Raw genomic sequence first — 19,656 nt, 5'->3', positions numbered from 1 at the left:
GTACAGGCAGACAGCAGAATCCACAGAGAGAGCGAAAGAAGAGCCAAGTGGGAATGACCTTCCAAGCAAAGGACTGTTGAATGCAGGGGTCTGAGGGGACATGCTTCCATCACAGTAATGAGCCATCTGGAGGAAAACTGCAGAAGGCCAGCTGAGGCTGGAGAAAGGTGAGGCCGGCCAACAGAGTGCAGCCCCGTCGCTCCCCGCCGCTCGGCCCCTCTGGGCTCCTTGCAGGAATCTGCTAAAGGTGAGGTAGCCCAGTGGCCTGGAGAGACGTGGGACTGAGGGCAGCTCTGAATCCTGTCTCCCTGAGAAGACCAGAGGGCCAGTGCGGTCCAGGGGGCAAGGACCGGAATGAGCCATTAGACGCCCCTCTTCCATCCTCATCCCCCACTGGCCTCAGATTCTCCCATCTGCCAAACCCAGGGGCCCCTCGTCTATAACACAAGGAGGTTCCAGGCCACCTCGGGTGTGGCCACGGGGTAAGAAATCGGCTGCCATGTGGCACAGAAGATGAAACGTACAAGCTATTCATGTAAGAAGCTGGCAAACCACATCCCCAGAGTCTCCACAGGGTCCCCGGAAGAAGCAATTTAAGCTTTCTTAAAAAGTGAAGATGAATTTTGAAAAGAGTCACTTGATCCGTGAGAGTCCTGACACACCCGACCTCAGCCAGGGGCTCAGGGTGAACACCCACGGTGACGTCCGAGTGACAGTGTCACCGTTGATATGACGGGACGGGAACGGCACAGGATCTCTGCAGTCTCCCTCCCAGACTCCCAGGACTCCAGTCGAATCATGAGGAAAACACAAGTCAAAACCCAAGAGAGACACGCTATAAAGTGCCTGACCAGCTCTCCCAAACTGTGAAGGCCCCCACAAACAAGAGAGGTCTGAGGGACTTCCAGAGCCAAGGGGAGCCCCAGGAGACATGATGACTCATTGCCAGATGGTATACTGGACGGGATCCTGGAACAGATCAAGGGCATTCGATAAAAACTGAATCTGAACGATGTGCAGACCTTGATAATAACGCATCAATGTTGGTGCGTTAACTGTGGCACACACATGATGTTGAGGTAAGATGTCCACAGGGGGAAATGGGGTAGACCAAGCGCATGTGGGGACTCAGCTACCGTCACGGTTGTCCTTTAAGTCTAAAACTGTCCTGAAAAATAAGAGCTGGCAAACAGTTATACAAATACATGCCAGGGAGAGAGCAAGGTGAATGCAAAGTGATGCCACACATTTCACTGGAACTTTGGATAAATTTCAGTTTCTTAGGCAGAATACACGAATTTAGTTTGGAAATTGCTTCATTGAACCCTAAGAATTCCAGCCGGGAGAGAGAGAGAGTTTGTGACCAAGATGAGCCAGGATGGGGCGGGGTGGGGATGGGGACAGCAGCGAGAGACTTTTTGGACGCTGTTAGGGGAGCTGAGGGGAGCCAGGTCTGCGCCCACAAAAGAAGGGCTGCCCTCAGGCCGTGATTTTAAATCACCCTGGTGCTCACCCTGATCAAGGTTTTAACCAAGCCCTGAGAAGCGACCTGGGTAGAAAAATGTCATGGAACAAGACCCTAAGCAAGGTGGGCTGGGGAAGAAGGGCATTCAGTTAGGACACCTGGATCTACTCCTGGCTCTAAAAGCCCACTTAGCTGTGTGCTCTTGGGAAAGTCACTACTCCTCAATTTTCTTACCTGTAAAATGGGTGTGTCAGGGGAAATAGGGGTTAGTTCTCATAGAGTCACTATTTATCAGGTGCTGGGCTTTAAGCTAAACAATCCCACAGCCATCCCTCCCAGATTTTATTACTAGCCCCATTTTTCAGATTAGGAAAACCAAGGTCCAAAACCACAAGTAGCCAAGCTGGCTTTGCACTCAGGTCTGTCCGTAACAACTTAACTATTCCAAGCAATTTCCTCTCAAAGGATCTGGCCACCCCTGATATCCCATGAGCCAGCACTCACATTTCTTTAAAGGCATTTGTTGCCCAGTCAAGTCTCAAGCCTGGTCTTACAATCCAGTTGAAAATGAAGTGTCTGTCTGCTCCACCCTGTGGAGCGGGCAGGGCCGAGCTCTGGGAGAGTGGAGAACTCAGTCACAGCTCTAGCCAGCCCCTCCCGCCCTCCTGGCAGCCCCCTGGGATTCCAGCCCGTCTGGCCCTTTTTTGCTGTCTTAAGTCAGATGACAGGCTTCAGGTGTTTTTTAAATTAAAGCGGTTTGTTTCTGTTCATCTCTTTTCCAGATGTCACTACCTAGAGGGAATCTGTCTTTATTTATGGGCTCTTTCCTGCGCGGAGTCCAAGGGAGTCTCCCTCTGGCCCAGACCCCCGGGAAGGAGGCCACATGGAGCGGGTGATGTGAATCAGGACAGCAGGAACACGGGGTCCCCGGGGGCTCAGGACGGGGTCGCGGTGGAAAGCAGGGGAGGTGGGCTGCCGCCAGGGCTTCCCCTGGCCACGCGGCACATGGGCTGTTAACGTGAGGCTCGTGGGGCCAGCTCGCTCTCTGCAGCCTGGGAGGCCATGCATTTATGAAGAGCAGATGCAGGGCTTTCATGAGGCCAAGAGTGGCTGAGCAGGGCATTCGTTTTCCTATCAGACAGCAGACGAAGCTGCCAGACCATGCTCTGGCCAGGTCCTGGATGAGGCTCAAGGTGTCATCTCCCTGACCCCAGACCCTGCTCCCCTTGGTGGTTCTACAGCCTCTTTCAGGCTTCATTTCCATCTCCACTCCTGACTCTCCCATCCGTCCTCCAATGGTGGCAAGGAAGAGCCACCAAAAATTCAAATCTGGGGACTTCTCTGGTGATCCAGTGGCTAAGACTGTGCTCCCAGGGCAGGCTAGGTGGCTCTGATCCCCGGTCAGGGAGCTAGACCCCGCACGCCATGACCAAGACCAGGCACGGCCAAAGTAAAACTAAGCTTCACACCTGCGCAGATCCCCCTGCTGCTGCTGCTAACACCCCAGGTTTCTTCCCTCTCATCAGGATGGAAGCCAAACTACCTCTGGTTAGCCGTGCAGAGGACAGGGGGTGGAGGGGAAGCAATGGGCCTTCAGTGAGGCCTAGAATCCTAGGCAGACCCTCTTCCGGGCCCAGCTGCCCATCCCCAGCCCACCTACCCCCCTCAGCACAGCCTCACAGGGCCCCTCCCTGTCTCTGAGTCTTTTTCTTGGTTCCCAGAGGGCAGAGGGCACTGCTGATGCCTCTCTGGTGGGTCTGGGGGTCCTGGGTGGCAGCTGGCCCACCGTGATGCCTGGCAAGCTCTGCACACAGAATCTGACTCCCCTCGCCTTTCAGAGACCGCGGTGCCCAGAAGACCCTGATAACTGAGAAGGTGACTCAGCTGGTTCAGGCTGGAGAGCTGACTGGTCACCACAGCAAGATGAAAAGAAGCCTGGCCTGAGAATTGGGGCTGAGTCCAGGCCTGGCTGGGCACAAGTGACCTTAGAGACACGTCTCCTGACTCTGGGCCTTGGGCTCCCCATGTGTCTGTGAAGGGGCCAGAGGAGCTCGCTGACCACAGGGCCCCTGCAGCTCTGACGCCCTGGGTGGGGGGGGGCTTTAGGCACCACTAGTGTTCTCTGCCCAGGATGGACCCGGGCAGAACTGAGAGTGGCCACGCGTTACCCCTTGCTCCTGACAGATCTGCGTCAGTCTCTCCAGCTGCTCGTCTTGGATGGCCTTGGCCTTCTCATACTGCTGGATGACCATCTCCATCTCCACCTTCACCGGCAGGACGTAGGCTGCAAGACAGAGATAGCCCCATGAAGAGCTTGGCAGTGGCAGGGCTGGGAGGGGAAGGGGCAGTCCCAGCGTCCAGCTAGCAGCAGGTTCAGGCCCAGGTGTGGCTCCCAGAAGATCCAGCGGTGCAACGGTGGGCGCGGTGCCTAGGTACCAACGGCACCCAGAAAGTAGAAGAGGGCTAGAACCCCAAGCCATGGTGACCGAGATGCCCATTTTCCTCCTTTTCCATAGAGACATTCTGCATGCGTGCTCAGTTGCTCAGTTGTGTCTGACTCTTCACAACCCCATGGACTGCAGCCCACCAGGCTCCTCTGTCCATGGAATTTTCTGTAATTCTGGCTGTGTGCATGGCTGCCTGGTATGAGGACTATATTTTCCAGTCTTCTTTGCAGCTGTGACCAGCCATGAGACTACATCCTGGACAATGGGATATAAGCGCAGGTGTCATGAAGCAGCTTCCAGAAGCCTTTCTTAAAAGGCAGCTGGGGTTGATGAGGAAGTGGAGATATTCGAACCTTCCCACACTGCCGGTGGGAATGGAAAATGGGGCAGCTGCTCTGGAAAACAGCAGTTCTTCAGAATATTCAACTAAGAGTGACCACATGGCCCAGTAACTCCATTCCTAGGAATCTAAGAAAAATGAAAACATATGTCCACACAAATCTCAAACCTAAGTGTCCACAGCAGCCCAAAGTGGAAGCAGCCTAAATGTCCATCAGCTGACAGATGGACAAATAAAATGTGGTACGTCTATGCAATGGAGCACTTCAGCTCAGTTCAGTGGCTCAGCCGTGTCCGACTCTTTGTGACCCCATGGACTGCAGCACGCCAGGCTTCCCTATCCATCACCAACTCCTGGAGCTTACTCAAACTCACGTCCATCAAGTCAGTGATGCCATCCAACCATCTCATCCTCTGTCATCCTCTTCTCCTCTCGCCTTCATTCTTTCCCAGCATCAGGGTCTTTTCAAATGAGTCAGTTCTTTGCATCAGGTAGCCAAAGTATTGGAGTTTTAGCTTCAGCATCAGTCCTTCCAAAGAATATTCAGGACTGATTTTCTTTAGGATGGACTCGTTGGATGTCCTTGCAGTCCAAGGGACTCTCAAGAGTCTTCTCCAAGATCACAGTTCAAAAGCATCAATTCTTTGGTGCTCAGCTTTCTTTATAGTCCAACTCTCACATCTATACATGACTACCGGAAAAACCATAGCTTTGACTAGACAGACCTTTGTTGCCAAAGTAGTGTCTCTGCTTTTTAATACGCTGTCCAGGTTGGTCATAGCTTTTCTTTCAAGGAGCAAGCATCTTTTAATTTCATGGCTGCAGTCACCATTTCACAAGAAAAAGGAATGAAGTCCTGATGCATGCTTGGGCTTCCTGAGTGGTGCTAGTGGTAAAGAACCCACCTGCCAATGCAGGAAACAAGAGAGATGTGGGTTCAATCCCTGGGTCAGGAAGATCCCCTGGAGAAGGAAATGGCAACCCACTTCAGTATTCTTGCCTGGAGAATCCCATGGACAGAGGAGCCTGGCGGGCTATAGTCCATGGGGCCACAAAAGAGTCAGACATGACTGAAGCAACTTAGCACGCATGTACACATGCTACAACATGGATCAATCTTGAAAACATTAAGCGAAAGAAGGCAGATACAATAGACCACATATCATATTATTTCATTTAAATGAAATGCTCAGAAGAAACAAATCTATAGAGATGGAAAGTAGATTAGTAATTGCTTAAGGCTGAAGGAGAATGGGGAGTGAGGCTAATGGGTTCTTCTTGAAGTGATTTTTTAAGTGCTCCAAACTTAAATTTTGGTGATGTTTGCACAATTCTATGAATGTACTAAAAACCACAGAGTTGTGCCTTTTAAATGGGTGAGTCTTATGGTATGTAACTGTATCTCAGTAAAGATGTATAAAAAGAAAAGGCAGCTGGGGCTTTCCTTTTGACTCTTTATCTTATTCCTTTCTTCCGTCTTTCTATTGGCTGGAATGAGGATGTGATAGCAGGCATGGGTGCAGCCATCTTGGACTGTGGGGTGACTTTGGAAATTAGGCTATGTGCAGCAAAACAACAAAGTAGGAGGAACCTATTTTGGATGCTCCTTATTGACCCTGGACTGCCTACCTGCAGCCTCTCATGTGAGAGGAACAGGCTTCTATTTTAAGTCACTGCTATTCTGAATCTAGTTACTCACAGTCAATCCTACTTATAAATGAAACACATTGAGACCCAGAGGAGAGCCCCTGGACTCTGGGTTGGAGAACCTGGAGCGTTCCAAGCCAGTGGCAGCCCCACAGACCCCTCCTCTGGCAGTTCTCTGGGCTCTTGGGAAGTCTCAGGATCAACTCTTGACCTGACCTTGGCCTCTGCCTTTCACACTCTTCTCACACCTCTCAGAACCCAGCCCTTCCAGACCCTTCAGAAACCTCGGTCACATGCCTCTTTTGCCACTATGTTCTAGAACTCTCCACGCCTCAATTCTCCAAGTTCCTTTCCACCCACAGCATCCCAACCTCCAGATGTTCTCTGGCTGCTGTAGGAATCATGCAGATGAGAGAAGTCAGAATTTTTCTGTTTGCTCCCAAACTCAAGGACAGCCTATGAGTCCCTGAGACCTGTCTCCAGGCCCCAGAGGCTGCCCCAAGTGTGCCCACTGTCCCCGGGGTCTCTGCCAAAGCCAGTTCACACCCAGAGTGAGAGTGGCAACCAACCCCCATCCATTCACACAGCACATCCCGATCATGATGCTCCCAGTGACTCAGCAACCCCTGACGTGTCAGCACAAAGGGGAACAGCTGGGAAGAGCATTCACAATGAGGGCTGTCAGGATGCATCGGTGTGAGGGTAGCCAGCTGTCCACGGCTGGCAGAGAGGAGCCAGAAGGCGCTGTTCGTGCCCTGGAGGGAGCGGATGTTCTCAGGGAAAGAGCTGAGAGCAGAGCCTGTGCGGATGGGGGAGGCTGAACGTCTAAGGGAGCACCGGTAGGCCTCGGGCGTCCTGCCTCCACTTGCAGCTCAAGGCTGCTTTGCTGTGTGACCCTCCTCCCTCGGGGCCTGAGCCTTCCCACCTGTGAAATGAGAGGATGGATGAGACGATCCACCAGCACCTTCCCAGAGTGGACCTTCCGAAGCTGGACCCGATCGCATCCTGGTTTGATGAGAACCCTGGATTAGGGGCTCCCTGAGCAGATGTCAAGCCCCACAGTATTCACAGGGTGGGACGTGGGGGTGGGGACCGAGGAAAGGCTGCCCCGACAAGGGCAAGACCCCAGAAGCTGTGCCGCCCTTCCCGCCTCCAGCTCAGCCCCTTTGGGTCACTCACCATCAATCACCCTCTTCACCCGCCAGATCCGGAACATAATGATGAGGCTGATGGCATCCCAGGGGCTCCGGGGCCCATTGGCCACAGTGGACGCCACCATCGGGGCCAGGGACAGGATGATCACTGCCCCGTCAAACACCTGTGAGAGGAGGTGGATGTCAGCATCCTGGGCCACCTTCCTGAACATCCTGGAACCAGTGACCAGGTCAGGCAAGGCAGCTGGCACTGGCCAATGATGCCCTGCAGCCCCCTCTGAAGGTCACCGCCCATCCCTGGCTACCTCTCCTGACCCTCCCTAGTCTTTAGGGGCCTCTCCCTGCTGGACACACTCCTGAGCACTGTCTCTCCTCCCAGTGACCTCAGTCCATTGCCAGCCTTGGTTCAGGCTGCTTCAGACTACTCCAAGCTTTTTCAGCATCTGCCTCCAGCATCTTGTCTCTTCTTGCGACAGGCTTGCCTCCATGTCACAGGGTTCCTGCGCTGGCCTCTCTGAACCTCTCAGCGGCAGCAGGGGCTGAAGGAAGGCCCCTTCCCCTTGGGAAGCCCAGAGCCTGCATCTTCTTCATCCAGGGCTGGTGCTGAGTCTCTAACTCTGCCTGGAGGCAGAGTTCGGAGAGGAGGGGACCCCCGCCTAAGCTTCAGCTCTGGGCCCTGCCCTGCCATCAGCCTGTTTCAGCGTGGCCTTGGTCTGAAACTTCCACAGGCCAGGCCTCACTGCTCCCAGCATTTGACCCAAAGAGGCTAAAAAGTGTGTGCTGGTGGAGGCTGAGGAAGGAATGGGCAGCAGACACTGACCTCCTTGCCTTGTCCTGTGTGCACCAAACTCGAAGGACAGCCAGCCTCCCCAGCACCCCATCTCTACCCATCACACCTCACCTCCTTTTCGCATGAAACAGAGCAATTGGTTTGCTCTGCAGAAACCCAGGCTGAGAAGCACATCTAGGATCCCCTCACTCTGCTCTCCAACCACAGGACCATTTTAAAGAGTACATTTGTTTTCAAACACATTTCAGAAGTTTTCCAAAACGATTCAAGCATGACTTTTTAAATTTTGCAGAACTTCAAGGAGATATTTTACACCATGTTCTCTCACTGGACGATTTTCTCAGTCGTCTCCCCGCCCCACCTGCCCAATGGCACAGCTGGACAGACTCGTGTGTCCAGTGTGGGAGGCAGCTGGCCTTTGCTGATGGCTCCCACCCTGGGACGGATAGGACAGTGACAGTTTCCAGCTTCCAGGATGGCTGGCTCGGGGGTGCGAGGGACACTCCAGCTTCCAGGATGGCTGGCTCGGGGGGTGCGAGGGACACGGTCTTTACCTCTATCTTGTTTTCAATATAATCCCAGATCCCGAGCACCACAATCCGAAGAACAGTCTGGGGAGAGGAAGTGAGAAAGAGGGCGTGGTTACTGCTCTTCCTACCTGCTTCCACCAGCAGAGAAGACTCCAGAGCTGAGAGTCCAAGGCTCTGCTTCCTCGGGAAGAGCCTTCCCCTAAGGGTGTCTCGGTTCATGTGCCCTCCCCAGCTCTGCCTTGAATGCTGCAGCTCAGGTCTGCGTTAGCACTGGCGCCAGCCCCTGGCTCAGCACCTTCAGGGCACCCACTGAACACAACAGATACACTCTGAATCCTTGGAATGGACGCTCAGAACTCTGCCTCCCTCTCCAGCCATCTCTTGCACTCCTGGCATGACACAAAGCACTTGAGAACCTACAAGCATGCAATTCTTTCTCCTTTACCTTGTCTTCTCATGTGGCAAAGGCTGCTCCCCCACCCCCAATCTCTCTTCTCATAGCCACCCAGAAAAAGACTACATTTCCCAGCCTTCTTTGCATCTGGAGCAGCCAAGTGAGCAAGTTCTGGCCAACGGCTTATGAGCAGAGAAGCTCTGTGTCCCACCTCTCAGTTGTGAGCTTTAGGGGATTAGTCTCTTCCTCCTCTTTCCTTCTTCCCAAAGACTAGAATGTGGGCGTGTGAGTGTGGTGGGGAGGTGTGTTCAATTAGGCACTGCTGGGTGCCCATCAGCCCCACATCACCACGTGAGCCTAAAGAGCTGGTCCCACCTGTCCTTCCATGAGAGAGAAATGAATCCCATCTTGTTTAAGCCCCTGTGTTTTCGGTTTTCTTGTTGGAGCATCTTGGCCTGTGTGCTAACCAGCAGGGCCTCTTTCCCTTTCTCTACTTGGAAAGGCTTTCTTCTCCTTCAGAAAGTGAAATTCGCTCAGTCCTGTCTGACTCTTTGACACCCCATGGACTATACAGTCCATGGAATTCTCCAGGCCAGAATACTGGAGTGGGTAGCCTTTCCCTTCTCCAGGGGATCTTCCCAACCACTCAAACATCACCTCCATGAAGCTCCTCTGTCTTCTCCAGGCTTGGTGCCTCTTTCCTGGGTGTCCCTGTGGTCCTCAGAAACATCAATCGCTGCTGTCCCCTCCCCCAGCACTTCATCTTACCTTGGGGCGACTGCCTGCCTGATGCCCCAATTAAGGATGAGGAGACACTGTCTGATTTCTCTCCTTTAACCCAGTCTCTGGCACAGAGTGACACTGAGTGCTTACCCACGTGAGTGATGAGTAAATACATGACTGACTGATTCCTTAAAACCCTCCATAACTCATTTCAATGCCTCTGCCTTCTGGGGTGGTTTCCTCACCAAGAATACCTTTTTCTCCAAAGAAGATACTTAGAACCTGGTCTTGTATGACCCTGGTATAATTGTCTTAGGTCCTTCCCTGAACCAAGGTGAGAAGTTCATGGCAATTCCCTCCAGGTGGGGTCCGTTCTCCCACACACCTATAGGATTGGGTTGGCCAAAAAGTTTGTTCAGAAAACCCACCCGAATTTTTTTTTTGCCAGCCCAATACAAGGTCAGCCACCTGAACCTGGCAAAAGCTGCAGAAAGCCTAGGGATCTCTATGCATACTTAGGCCACAAAAACGACTGCCTGCTAAAGTTTACCACTTCCTCATGAAGGACTGTCCCGATTTCCACCAGGGGATGAGAAGGAGGGATGCTGGTGGCAGCCTGTTATGTCACCATGTTTGAGAACACAGAGGGACACACATAGCCTGAGTCCCTTCCATGCGGTTCCCCAATCTCTCACTTAACTGCACCTCAGCTCTGAGTCGGTGCAGAGGGAACTGGGTTGGTGGTCTGGTATCTTGAGGTCACAGCTCAGTAATGGGCTGGCTGTGTGGCAAAGTCAAATCCCCTCTCTGGGCCTGTTTCCTCTTCCGCTGGAGAGATGGGTTAGAAGATACACATCTTCCAGTTCCGTATGAGACTAACATTTGCCGTCTAGGATGTAACAGTAGTTTGCAAATCCTGGGCTGGCCCTCTTCACATGTGACTCCCACTTTACAGAAGGGGAAGCTGATGCTCAGAGAGGTTAAGGAAGCTTCCCAAAGTCACTCAGGTGTTGGGCAGTGAGTCAGTATCTGGACCCAGAGGTCGTTGACTCTGCGTCGTACACTCAGGCTGTATTAGAACACCAGACTGTCTCAGTCTCTTCTGTTGTTCACGCCCTCGAATTGGGCTGACTTTGAAACTCAGCATTTGTCTCCTCTGAAAGGATACACCACAAACACACAATTCTGAGGCTCCCAAAGCAGAAAGTCCTGGCTAGCACAGAGGGGAACAGGGTCTGGTCCAAATATGATTTCTCCTTCTGCCACTCCTTTTGAGATTGTGGTAAAATACACACACACACATTTTAGACTCTGTGGCATAAAGTACATTCACATTATTGTGCAACCTTCACCATCATCCACCTCCGGAACTTTTTCATCTCCCCACACTGAAACTCTTGTGCCCATTACATACTAATTCCCCATCTCCCCGCTCCTGCAGCCCCTGGAAACCACTATTCCACTTTCCCTTCTCGGTTTGACTACTCTCAGAACCTCATTAAAAGGGAATCATCCTGCTTCTTTATGAACAAAGCAGCACTTACTGAAAAGTCAGTGGCCCTGGATGGGGAGTGAGGGGGAGGAGGTGGAGGAGGAAGGGAGCTGGCCAGGCTGAGACTCAGCCAGGAACCCGCAGAGGGGAGGGGCAGGCAGCATACACGCAGCCTCTGTGGTCTAGGAAGGGATGGAGGCGTGATGAGCTCCTGGGCCAAAGTGGTGCCAGGAAGGCAAGCAGAACAGCAGAAGCACCTGCCTCCTGCCTGCCTTCCTTGCTGGTCCATCCACATAGACCCCCACCCTCCCTGCCCACCAAGGGAGCCTTTTCTTTCTAGCCCAGCCCATGGAAACAGAACAGCTAAAAGCAGCTGTGGGGAAATGGCCTGGAACTGGTGGCTCTGAGTCAGGGTCAAAGCTGGAATGAGAACCCAGCTCTGAAACCCCCCACCCAGGGGCTTTTCCCCTGTAGCATCCTTTGCAGGTATCAAGCCATGCTGCCCTCCCACCTCACAGCCCCCACCATGGGTCTCGTCCCAGTCGACTAACCCATTGATAGCTAGTGTTCCTCAAAGTGCTGGCAAGGACCCCCTACTTCAGCAACATCTGGGTTGTTATTTGTTGTTCAGTTGCTAAGTCGTGTCTGACTCTTTATGACCCTGTGGACTGCAGCTCGCCAGCCTTCCCTGTGCTTCACTATCTCCCGGAGTTTGCTCAGACTTATGTCCAGTGAGTCAAAGATGCTATCTAACCATCTCATGCTCTGTTGCCCCCTTCTCCTCCTACCCTTAATCTTTCCCAGCACCAGGTTCTTTTCCAATGAGTCGGCTCTTTACATCAGGTGGCCAAAGTATTGGAGCTTAATTTCAGCATCAGTCCTGGGGTTTTGTTTAAAATGAAGATTCCTGGACTCTCATGGAGATCCAGGATGTCAGGACCTCTGGGTGAAGGGCCCAGGAATTTGCCTTTTAAACAAACTCCCCTGGGGTCCCTAAAGAATAGCAGGGATGTATGAGGTGACAATGCCCTGGGTGAAACCAGGGAGGCCACATGCCCAGACGCAACAAGAATAAAGAGAGTTCGATTAGGAATCAAAGGTCAGGGCCCCTTTCTGGTTCTGACTAACCCCTACTAACCATGGGACATTGTCCAAAGCCACCCATCCCCCACCCCAAGGCCCTCAGCCTTGTGATCCTGCCCCCAAGCGCTGCAAAGGTCTTTAAGGCAGGGAGGGACTGAGGGACCTGTACCCTCAATTCCAGCTGCCTCTGTCCCTCCTGGGACTAAGAGTTTTCAGTCTCCTTCATTCCAGTCTCACCTTCCAGAGATGAGGTTGCTCTGATGTTCAAGATAGGCTTGGCAAAACCTACAGGATGTCACCATTTATCGTTTACTATAAGCCAAGGTCTTCTGCCATTTTACAGATACAGAAACTGAGGCTGAGAGGGGCAGGTAAGCCTTCTGGCTCCCAGGCCCCTCTGCCTTCCTACCCCAGGGCCCTCATCTTTTCCCCTGGGAAGCTCTGCTCTCAGGAGGGACGCCCCTCCCTTCTCCCCAGGGAAGGGGCTCAGGCTTCAGGGAGCACGAGGGTGGGTGGGAAGACCTGACCGTTGCACCTGCAAAGAGTCGGAAATGAGTTAGCAACTGAACAGCAACAACAGCAACCCCTTCTCCAGGCAGAGAGATTCCCTGGCTCATTGATTGGTGAGCAGAGTGGGGGCTGGCACCCTTGCCCCCCACAGACCCATCCCCAAAGCTGGGCCCACCAGCCAGGAAGAAGGAAGCAGCAGGCCTCTCGCTCTGAGCCTGTGCCCCTGCAACACTGCAGCTGGTGGGTTTGGGGAGTGCGGCGGGCTCTCTGGGGAGCCGCCTGGCCTAAGGAATACCCCTGGTGGGCACCAGGCCGCTGGGGGCTGACCCCTGGTGCTTCCTCAAGAAGCCTACCTATCCCTGGGCAGGCTTTCGCTACCAAGATGGCTGCAGGCTCCCTCCCCTGCAAGCCCCCTTTTAAACTAGAGCAGCAAGAGGTAGGCACACTGCCCGGGATTCAGCTACAAGAACTTAGGAAATGGGAGCTGAAAGCAGTCCTCAGCTTGTTTACAAAAGAAAGGTTTATCGGGTGAGAAACCTTTCAGGGGTGACCGCAGGGCAGCACAAGCGCGCCCCCTGGAGTTAGGCGTTGATAAAACAGGAGCAGAGCGAGCAGCTCCCCGACTTCCCCCCTTCACCCTCAGGTCTCCCAAATGTGCGGGGATCCAGATGGTGACGGGAATCTGCTTGCTCCCTGGGCAGACTCCGCCCTAGAGGTCCAGAGGTGACCCCGCACCAGACACCGTAGCCGACAGGCGCCCTGGCTGCACTAGTTCCATTTCCCCAGGTGGTTCCCAGCTACCTTAAAAGAATGGGTTCCAGGCCGGCAGGAGAGAGCATGCTGGCGACCACGTGACCAAGGGCAGTGCGTTAAGCCCTGACATGACCCGGCTGTGTGCTCACGGTGCGGGGGGCTGCGGGGGGTGGGGAGCTACCGTGCTAGGCATGGGTAGGAGAGCCTGGAATCCACAAGACAAGCAGAGTTTGTTCTAGAACTCCCTCTCAGCATATGAACACCTCCACTTCCTCGGTCCTGAAACATCTCTCACTGACCCCAAGTCTCCCTTAAGCCAACCCCTCGTCTCTTCTCCCAAGTTTCTGAAGAGGTGTCTCCACTAAACCCACTGCAACCTGCCGCCGGCCCCCACCAAAACTGCTTGCACCTGGTAATTAGTGCTGACTCCTCAGCAGCTTGGGGGGGGGGACCCCTGGCTTCCTTGGTTGGTTCCCTTCCTTCCTTCTTTGGTTTCCAGGGTCCCAACCCCTCTGGATTCTCCTCCCACCTCCTGGCTACAGCTTCTCAGTCAGCTTTCCATCCTCAAATTGTTTCCCTGGGCTCCATTTGTCCTCTCCTGCTTCCTGGTCCCCAGATGACGGCACCCTTGACTTCAACTCCCACTGGACATCTTGAGGCCTCCCTCCCTCCCCTCGCTGCTCCCCCTCTTCCTGCAGCAGTTTCTGGGCGCAGTGAAGGGCATCCCCACCCCTCTTAGGAGACCAGTCCCCCTCCCCCTCCAAGCCATGCTTGCCCCCTCTCTTGCTCACATGCTCCCCTCGATGCTGGCCAGCCCCCACCTCCTGCAGTTTAGCTCCTTCAGCTCCGTCCAGCTTGTTCCTTCCTCTGTCCTGCTTCCACTGCTCTGGGTCAAACCTTTAACCCCGAAGCTGAACCACATCTCCCAAATAGTCCCCAAACTCCAGTCCTCCTCCCACTTCCAACACCCACTCCTCACTGCCTTACCTGGGCGATTTCTCTAAAAGGCCAATTTCATCACTTCCCTCTCCTGCTTGGAGCCTCCTCCCCACTCTGACCACGATGCCCCAATCCTCAGCAAGCCACCCTACTCCTGAACAAGATGTCCCATTCTTGAGCAAGACCTGGAAAGGACCTCGTGACCTGGCCTGGTCCCCAGGACATCTCTCACCACCTTCCCTGCCAGAGTCAACACCCTGACATGCTGTGGTCGCTCTTTCTCAGTCCCTTGTTCGCTCTGTGACCACTGCCTGAAGGCCCTCCATGCCCGCACCCACCGGCAGCTCACACATCCAGCAGCAGCTTGTGGCCCCTCCGAGGTCTCCCACTGACTGCAGTGGGAGATTTAAGCTCACTTTCTTGTTCTCATTATACACATCTGCTTGGCTCCTTCCCAGTAGACGGTAAACCCCTGAACTGGGCCTGCGTCTTGATTATCAGGGCAGAATCCTCATGCCCAGCACCACCTACAGAGCCAGCACCTGGCACAGAGTCACTCAAAAGTAGGAGCCAGAAGTGAGAGCTTCCACTTTTCAGGTGCCTCCTCTGTGCTTCCCAGGTGGCACTAGTGGCAAAGAACCTGCCTGCCAATGCAGGAGACTTGAAAGATGCAGGTTTGATTCCTGGGTTGGGAAGATCCCCTGGAGAAGGAAATAGCTACCCACTCCCAGTGGTCTTGCCTGGAGAATCCAACAGACAGAGGAGCCTGGTGGGCTACAGTCCATAGGATCACAGAGTTAGACACGACTGAAGCGACTTGGCACACGTGCACCTCTGTGCCAGGCTCTCTGTCAGGCACTGGGAGATTAATTTTATGGGTCAACTTGGCTGGGCCACAGGTATTCCGATGTCTGGCCAGACATCATTTTGGGGTGTGTCTGGGAGGGTGTTTCTGATGAGATTATCATTTGAACCAGGAGACTTGAGTAAAAGCAGACTGCCCTCCCCAGTGTGAGTGAGTCTCATTCTTTTCAATCCACCGAAGGGCCAAAGAAAGCAAAAGGAGGAAGGATCTGCTCTCTCTGCTCTAACAGCCAAAGTTAAAAGAAACCGTGATCAACTGATGTGTGGCTACACCAAGTACGGTCTATCCATACAAGGGAAGGAGGCTGAGACATGAAAAGGACACAGGCACCGAACCACACTCCATGTGAATGAACCTGAAAGCATGTTGCGTGAGAGAGCCAGACGCAAAAAGTCATTTATTGAATATTTCCACTTTTATGAAATATCCAGAATAGTTAAGTTCATAAAATCGGAAAGCAGACTGGTGTGGTTGGCAGGGGCTGCGGGAAAGGGGGAGTGGGGGAGTGGCCATTCAGTGGGGACAGCGTCTCCTTTGTGGAGATGAAAATGCTTTGGAACTAGGAAGGGGCAATGGTTACACAGCACTGGGTGCTAAAGGCCACTGAACCTTTAAAAGGCTGTTATGTCGGGACATCCCTGGTTCAGTGGTTAAGAATCTGCCTGCCAATGCAGGGGACACAGGTTCGATCCCTGGTCTGGGATGATCCCACATGCCTCTGAGAAGCTAAGCCCCTGTGCCTCAGCTACTAAGCCTGCACACTCTAGAGCCTGTGCTCTCACCTCAATGAGTAGCCCGCACACCGCAATGAAGAGTAGCCCTCCTCTTGCCATGACTAGAGAAAGCCTCCGTGCAGCAACAAAGACCCATCACAGCCAAGAATCAACTGATAAAAATAAAAGGCTCTGTTTTGTGAATTTCACCTCAATAGAATCCTAATAATAATAAACAGAAGGAAGAAGCAGCAGCTGCTGCCCCTGCCTTGAGGCTCCCATCTACAAGGTCAGCCGTAGGCTAGCTTTCCCCTCTTCCAGGAAAAGAAGCTGGGCCTCTCTGCATCTCCACCCTGGCTAGGGAACAGGGCCAACACCCCATGACCTGCACTCAGGCCCTGCTGCAGGGTGACCCAGCCTGGCTGGGCCCCCAGGCCTCGTGGAGTCTCAGGAAGAGAAGCAGCTGGCTTCCCCAGTTGCAAGTGACCACTGGGCCTGGTCTCAGCCAAGGGCGGTTTGGAAACACAGTTTGCACAACTGTCCATCTGGATTCGGAAGGCTCTGTCCTGTCTCAGTGCTGCAGGGCCCCATGGAAGCAGGAGGAAGCGGGATGACCCTGCCTGACACGGCCCAGGAAGCTGCCGAGGCATCCACACTCACCTCGTGCCCCTGCAGGGACCCTGCCTGGCCTGACTGCATGTGGGGCGCCTACTCTCACTACACTGAGAGGCATCTGCCTTGCTGCTGAAGAGCTTGGCCTGTTTGAATAGATGTCAATTCCTCAAACTGAATTACCATATGTAAAAGAGATGACCAGTGCAAGCTCAATGCACGATGCTTCATCATGGAGGATACCCCAAACCAGTGCTCTGGGACAACCCAGGGGGATAGGGTGGGGAGGCAGTGGGGAGGGGGGATTCAGGATGGGGGGACACATGTATACCTGTGGCTGATCCATGTTGATGTATGGCAAAACCATCACAATACTGTGAAGTAATTAATTCTCCAATTAAACTTAATTAATTGATTTTAAAAATTGATGTCTTCACACTAAGCCCAAAGCAGCCTCATACTTCTCTTCAGACTTAGCTCTGTGCTCTGGGGCGTCTTCCCTGGAGCAGCCCCCGTTGCTCTGAGACGGGCAAGGACGGGCTGGCGTTAGCACACCCACCCAGAGGCCTGCATCCGTGCCGCCCATCTTCCTGAAGGCCTGGCAGTTTTCTGAGTTTCCTAACTCACAAAATGTCCTGCCCGACTTGGGGACTGTTCTCAAGCTCAGCTGAGACGTGGGGTGGGACGTGGCTCAGGACTAGGTGACCGGCTGCCTGGCCCCAGGAGCCCTCTGGGGACCTTCCTGGACTCCACACCCACCCCTGGCTGGCGGCCATGGCCCTGGACGCTCCCCAGAGGGACAAGGGCCAGCCCTGAAGGGGCGGCATTGGCTTCTCCCTAGGCGAGGGGGGGTGCTGGGTCTGCGGTCAGAGGTTTCACAGGGTTGGGCCTTTTCTTTCTCAGTTGCTGGCCCAGACCTTTCCCTCAGATTCTTAGTCTGCTCCCCGCCTGCGTGCACCAGGGCCAAAGGGGGTGGGCCTGCAGCGGCGACACACCAGACAAGAGTCCGGAGCCTTGGGCCCCGTTTTGGTGGAAACTGGCTATGTGACCCTGGGCTGCGGGCCTCATCTGCATGGTTTTAAAGGGACGCTTTTGGCATTTTCAGCAGGCAAATCTGCAAGCCCGCTCCATGGCGGAGGGACAGTTGACTTCCGCTAGAGGTGCCCCTGTCATCGTGAGAAGCACAAACACCTTCACACACTTCCAACCCTCCAGGGAGTAGGGGATGGGGGCCTCTATGGCAGCGGTCCCCTAGCTTTTTGGCACCAGGGACTGGTTTTGTGGAAGACAACTTTTCCTCAGATGGGCAGGGGGGACGCGTGGTAATTAATGCGAGCCTGAGCCACGGGGAGGGATGGGAACACAGATGAAGCTTCGCTCCCTTGCCCTCTGCTCATCCCCTGCTGTGCAGCCTGGTTCCTAACACGCCTTGCCCGGGTCAGCACTGGTCCACAGCCTGGGGCTGGGCCCCCTGCTCTGTGGGACGGCTCTATCCTCTTCAGATGCTAGGAGCTCCGGGGACACCCAGGCTCTCGAGCTGGGCTGCCCCTCATGAGGGGCTGGCTGTGCTGGGGAAGGCGGGCCTCCCCTGTCACTTTCCTTTATCCCTCTATTATTCCTGTTACCCCTCTGTTACCCCCACCCCCCGCGACTCCCTGTTACCCTCTCTTACGCCCACCTTACAGCCCCACCCTCCCCATCTCTGCCAAGGTCCAAGGTCACAGTCATTCTCCCCCAGCCGCCAGCTCTCCCTGCTGAGCCTGTGGGAAGCCCAGCCCCCTTCCATGGTGTGGAGACAGGGCGGGGGGCGGGTGAGGGTCTGAAGCCACGATGCCTCTGCACAGGGGCTTGTCTGTTTCAGGTGGCTCGTCTCTAGCAGTGACAGGAAGGGAATGCCAAATTAACGCTGGGTAATAAATTCTGTGAACCCAATAAAACCAAAGCGGAGGGATAGATGGAAGAACCGCAGCAACTGATTAAACATTTTTGTTGGCAGCCACAGACACATGGCACATTTTCCAAGGCTTTTGCATCAAGCAGACATCTGGCCACAGCCCGTGTATGTGTGGGAGGGAGCCCCGGTGAGCTGAGACAAGGGGGCCCCCCAGCCGGAGACAAGGACCCTCCGAGGGGCAGCAGGCTGGGGAGCAGGCACTATCTGGGGGCCGAAGCATCTCTGGGGCGATGACCTTGGTGAGCTGGTGGGGACACCTCCCAGGAGGGGGAGTGTTGGGTCTGCCCCCTCAGTCTGAGCCCAGGCTCGCAGGCCAACTTCGTGGGCTGCAGGAGCCGAGGCCCGGGAAGAGAATGTTCCGGGTGTGGAATGCCTGCTGCCCAGCCCAGCACACACCACGCCCAGGCTGAGGATTCTGGACTCCAGGCATATGGGGCCTGGGCCTCCCCTGTGTCTGTGAGAAAGAGTGCATGCCACTAGCCAGTGTCAGAGCTGGCCCACCGAGAGCCCTGGGCACAAGAGGATCCCGGGTGCCTGACTCCCCAGGTTCCCTGATCACATCACAAAACACTCTGTACTTCCATCCCTCCACCCACATCACTGCTCTCCCAGAGCACCCTTCCTCCCTTTCAGGCCCTGCTGTGCTGTGGGACTCAGAGTCCCCTCTGCTTCTGAGCTGGTGTGAGCTGTGTGTGTATGTGTGCGCGCATGTGTGTGTGTGCACAAGCCTACACACCTCCCCAACAGGCTCTGCACCGTACTCCTTTCTGACCTCCTCCCCTCGCCTCCTGACCACGTTGAGAGGCCCCAGTGGGACTCTGCCCTGGGGTAATCTGGACCTGCGGCAGTGCGGGGTGAGGGCACACGGAGAAGGCCAGCGGCCAGCTGACTCAGGCCCATCTTCCGTTAGGAAGAACAGGGCTGCCACACAAAACTCTCTAGTTCTATAAAGACCCGCCGCCCACAGGACGAAGCCCAGTCTTCTCAGCCTCCCCTGCAGACCCTGCCGGGAACAGCCCCAAGTCGACGCCCCGAAATGCAGGCAGGGGTCACTGTGACAGGCCAGGAGTCGCTCAGAGGACTGGCCACTCACCCTTCCGTCAAGGCAGAGAAACTGGGCCGAGATCCTGGTTCCCATGCATTTCAGATGCACTCAAGGCTATCAGCTCTCATCAAAACCCAGGGCCCTTGGGCTTCCAGGTGATTTTTCCCTCTTATCTCACACACAGAGATATGGGCTGGGGC

At 54.4% G+C, this 19,656-nt stretch overlaps 1 protein-coding gene across 2 annotated transcripts in view; it reads right to left on the bottom strand.

Annotated features, from left to right (window-relative positions):
• The window catches only part of TMEM266 (transmembrane protein 266), a 67,815-nt gene that overhangs the window by 23,862 nt on the left and 24,297 nt on the right, over positions 1-19,656 (bottom strand). For both annotated transcript variants that reach the window (XM_068991106.1, XM_068991107.1), the window contains 3 exons: positions 8,398-8,454; positions 7,079-7,217; positions 3,634-3,749 (listed from right to left, as the gene is read on the bottom strand). In XM_068991106.1, coding sequence (XP_068847207.1) covers positions 3,634-3,749; positions 7,079-7,217; positions 8,398-8,454 — 312 coding nt within the window. The remainder of the gene's footprint in view (positions 1-3,633; positions 3,750-7,078; positions 7,218-8,397; positions 8,455-19,656) is intronic.

Source organism: Capricornis sumatraensis, chromosome 19 (genome assembly GCF_032405125.1).
Source record: "Capricornis sumatraensis isolate serow.1 chromosome 19, serow.2, whole genome shotgun sequence".
Taxonomy (NCBI): Eukaryota; Metazoa; Chordata; class Mammalia; order Artiodactyla; family Bovidae; genus Capricornis; species Capricornis sumatraensis.
Note: the sequence above shows the minus strand (reverse complement) of the source record. Positions and strands in the feature narration are given on the sequence as shown.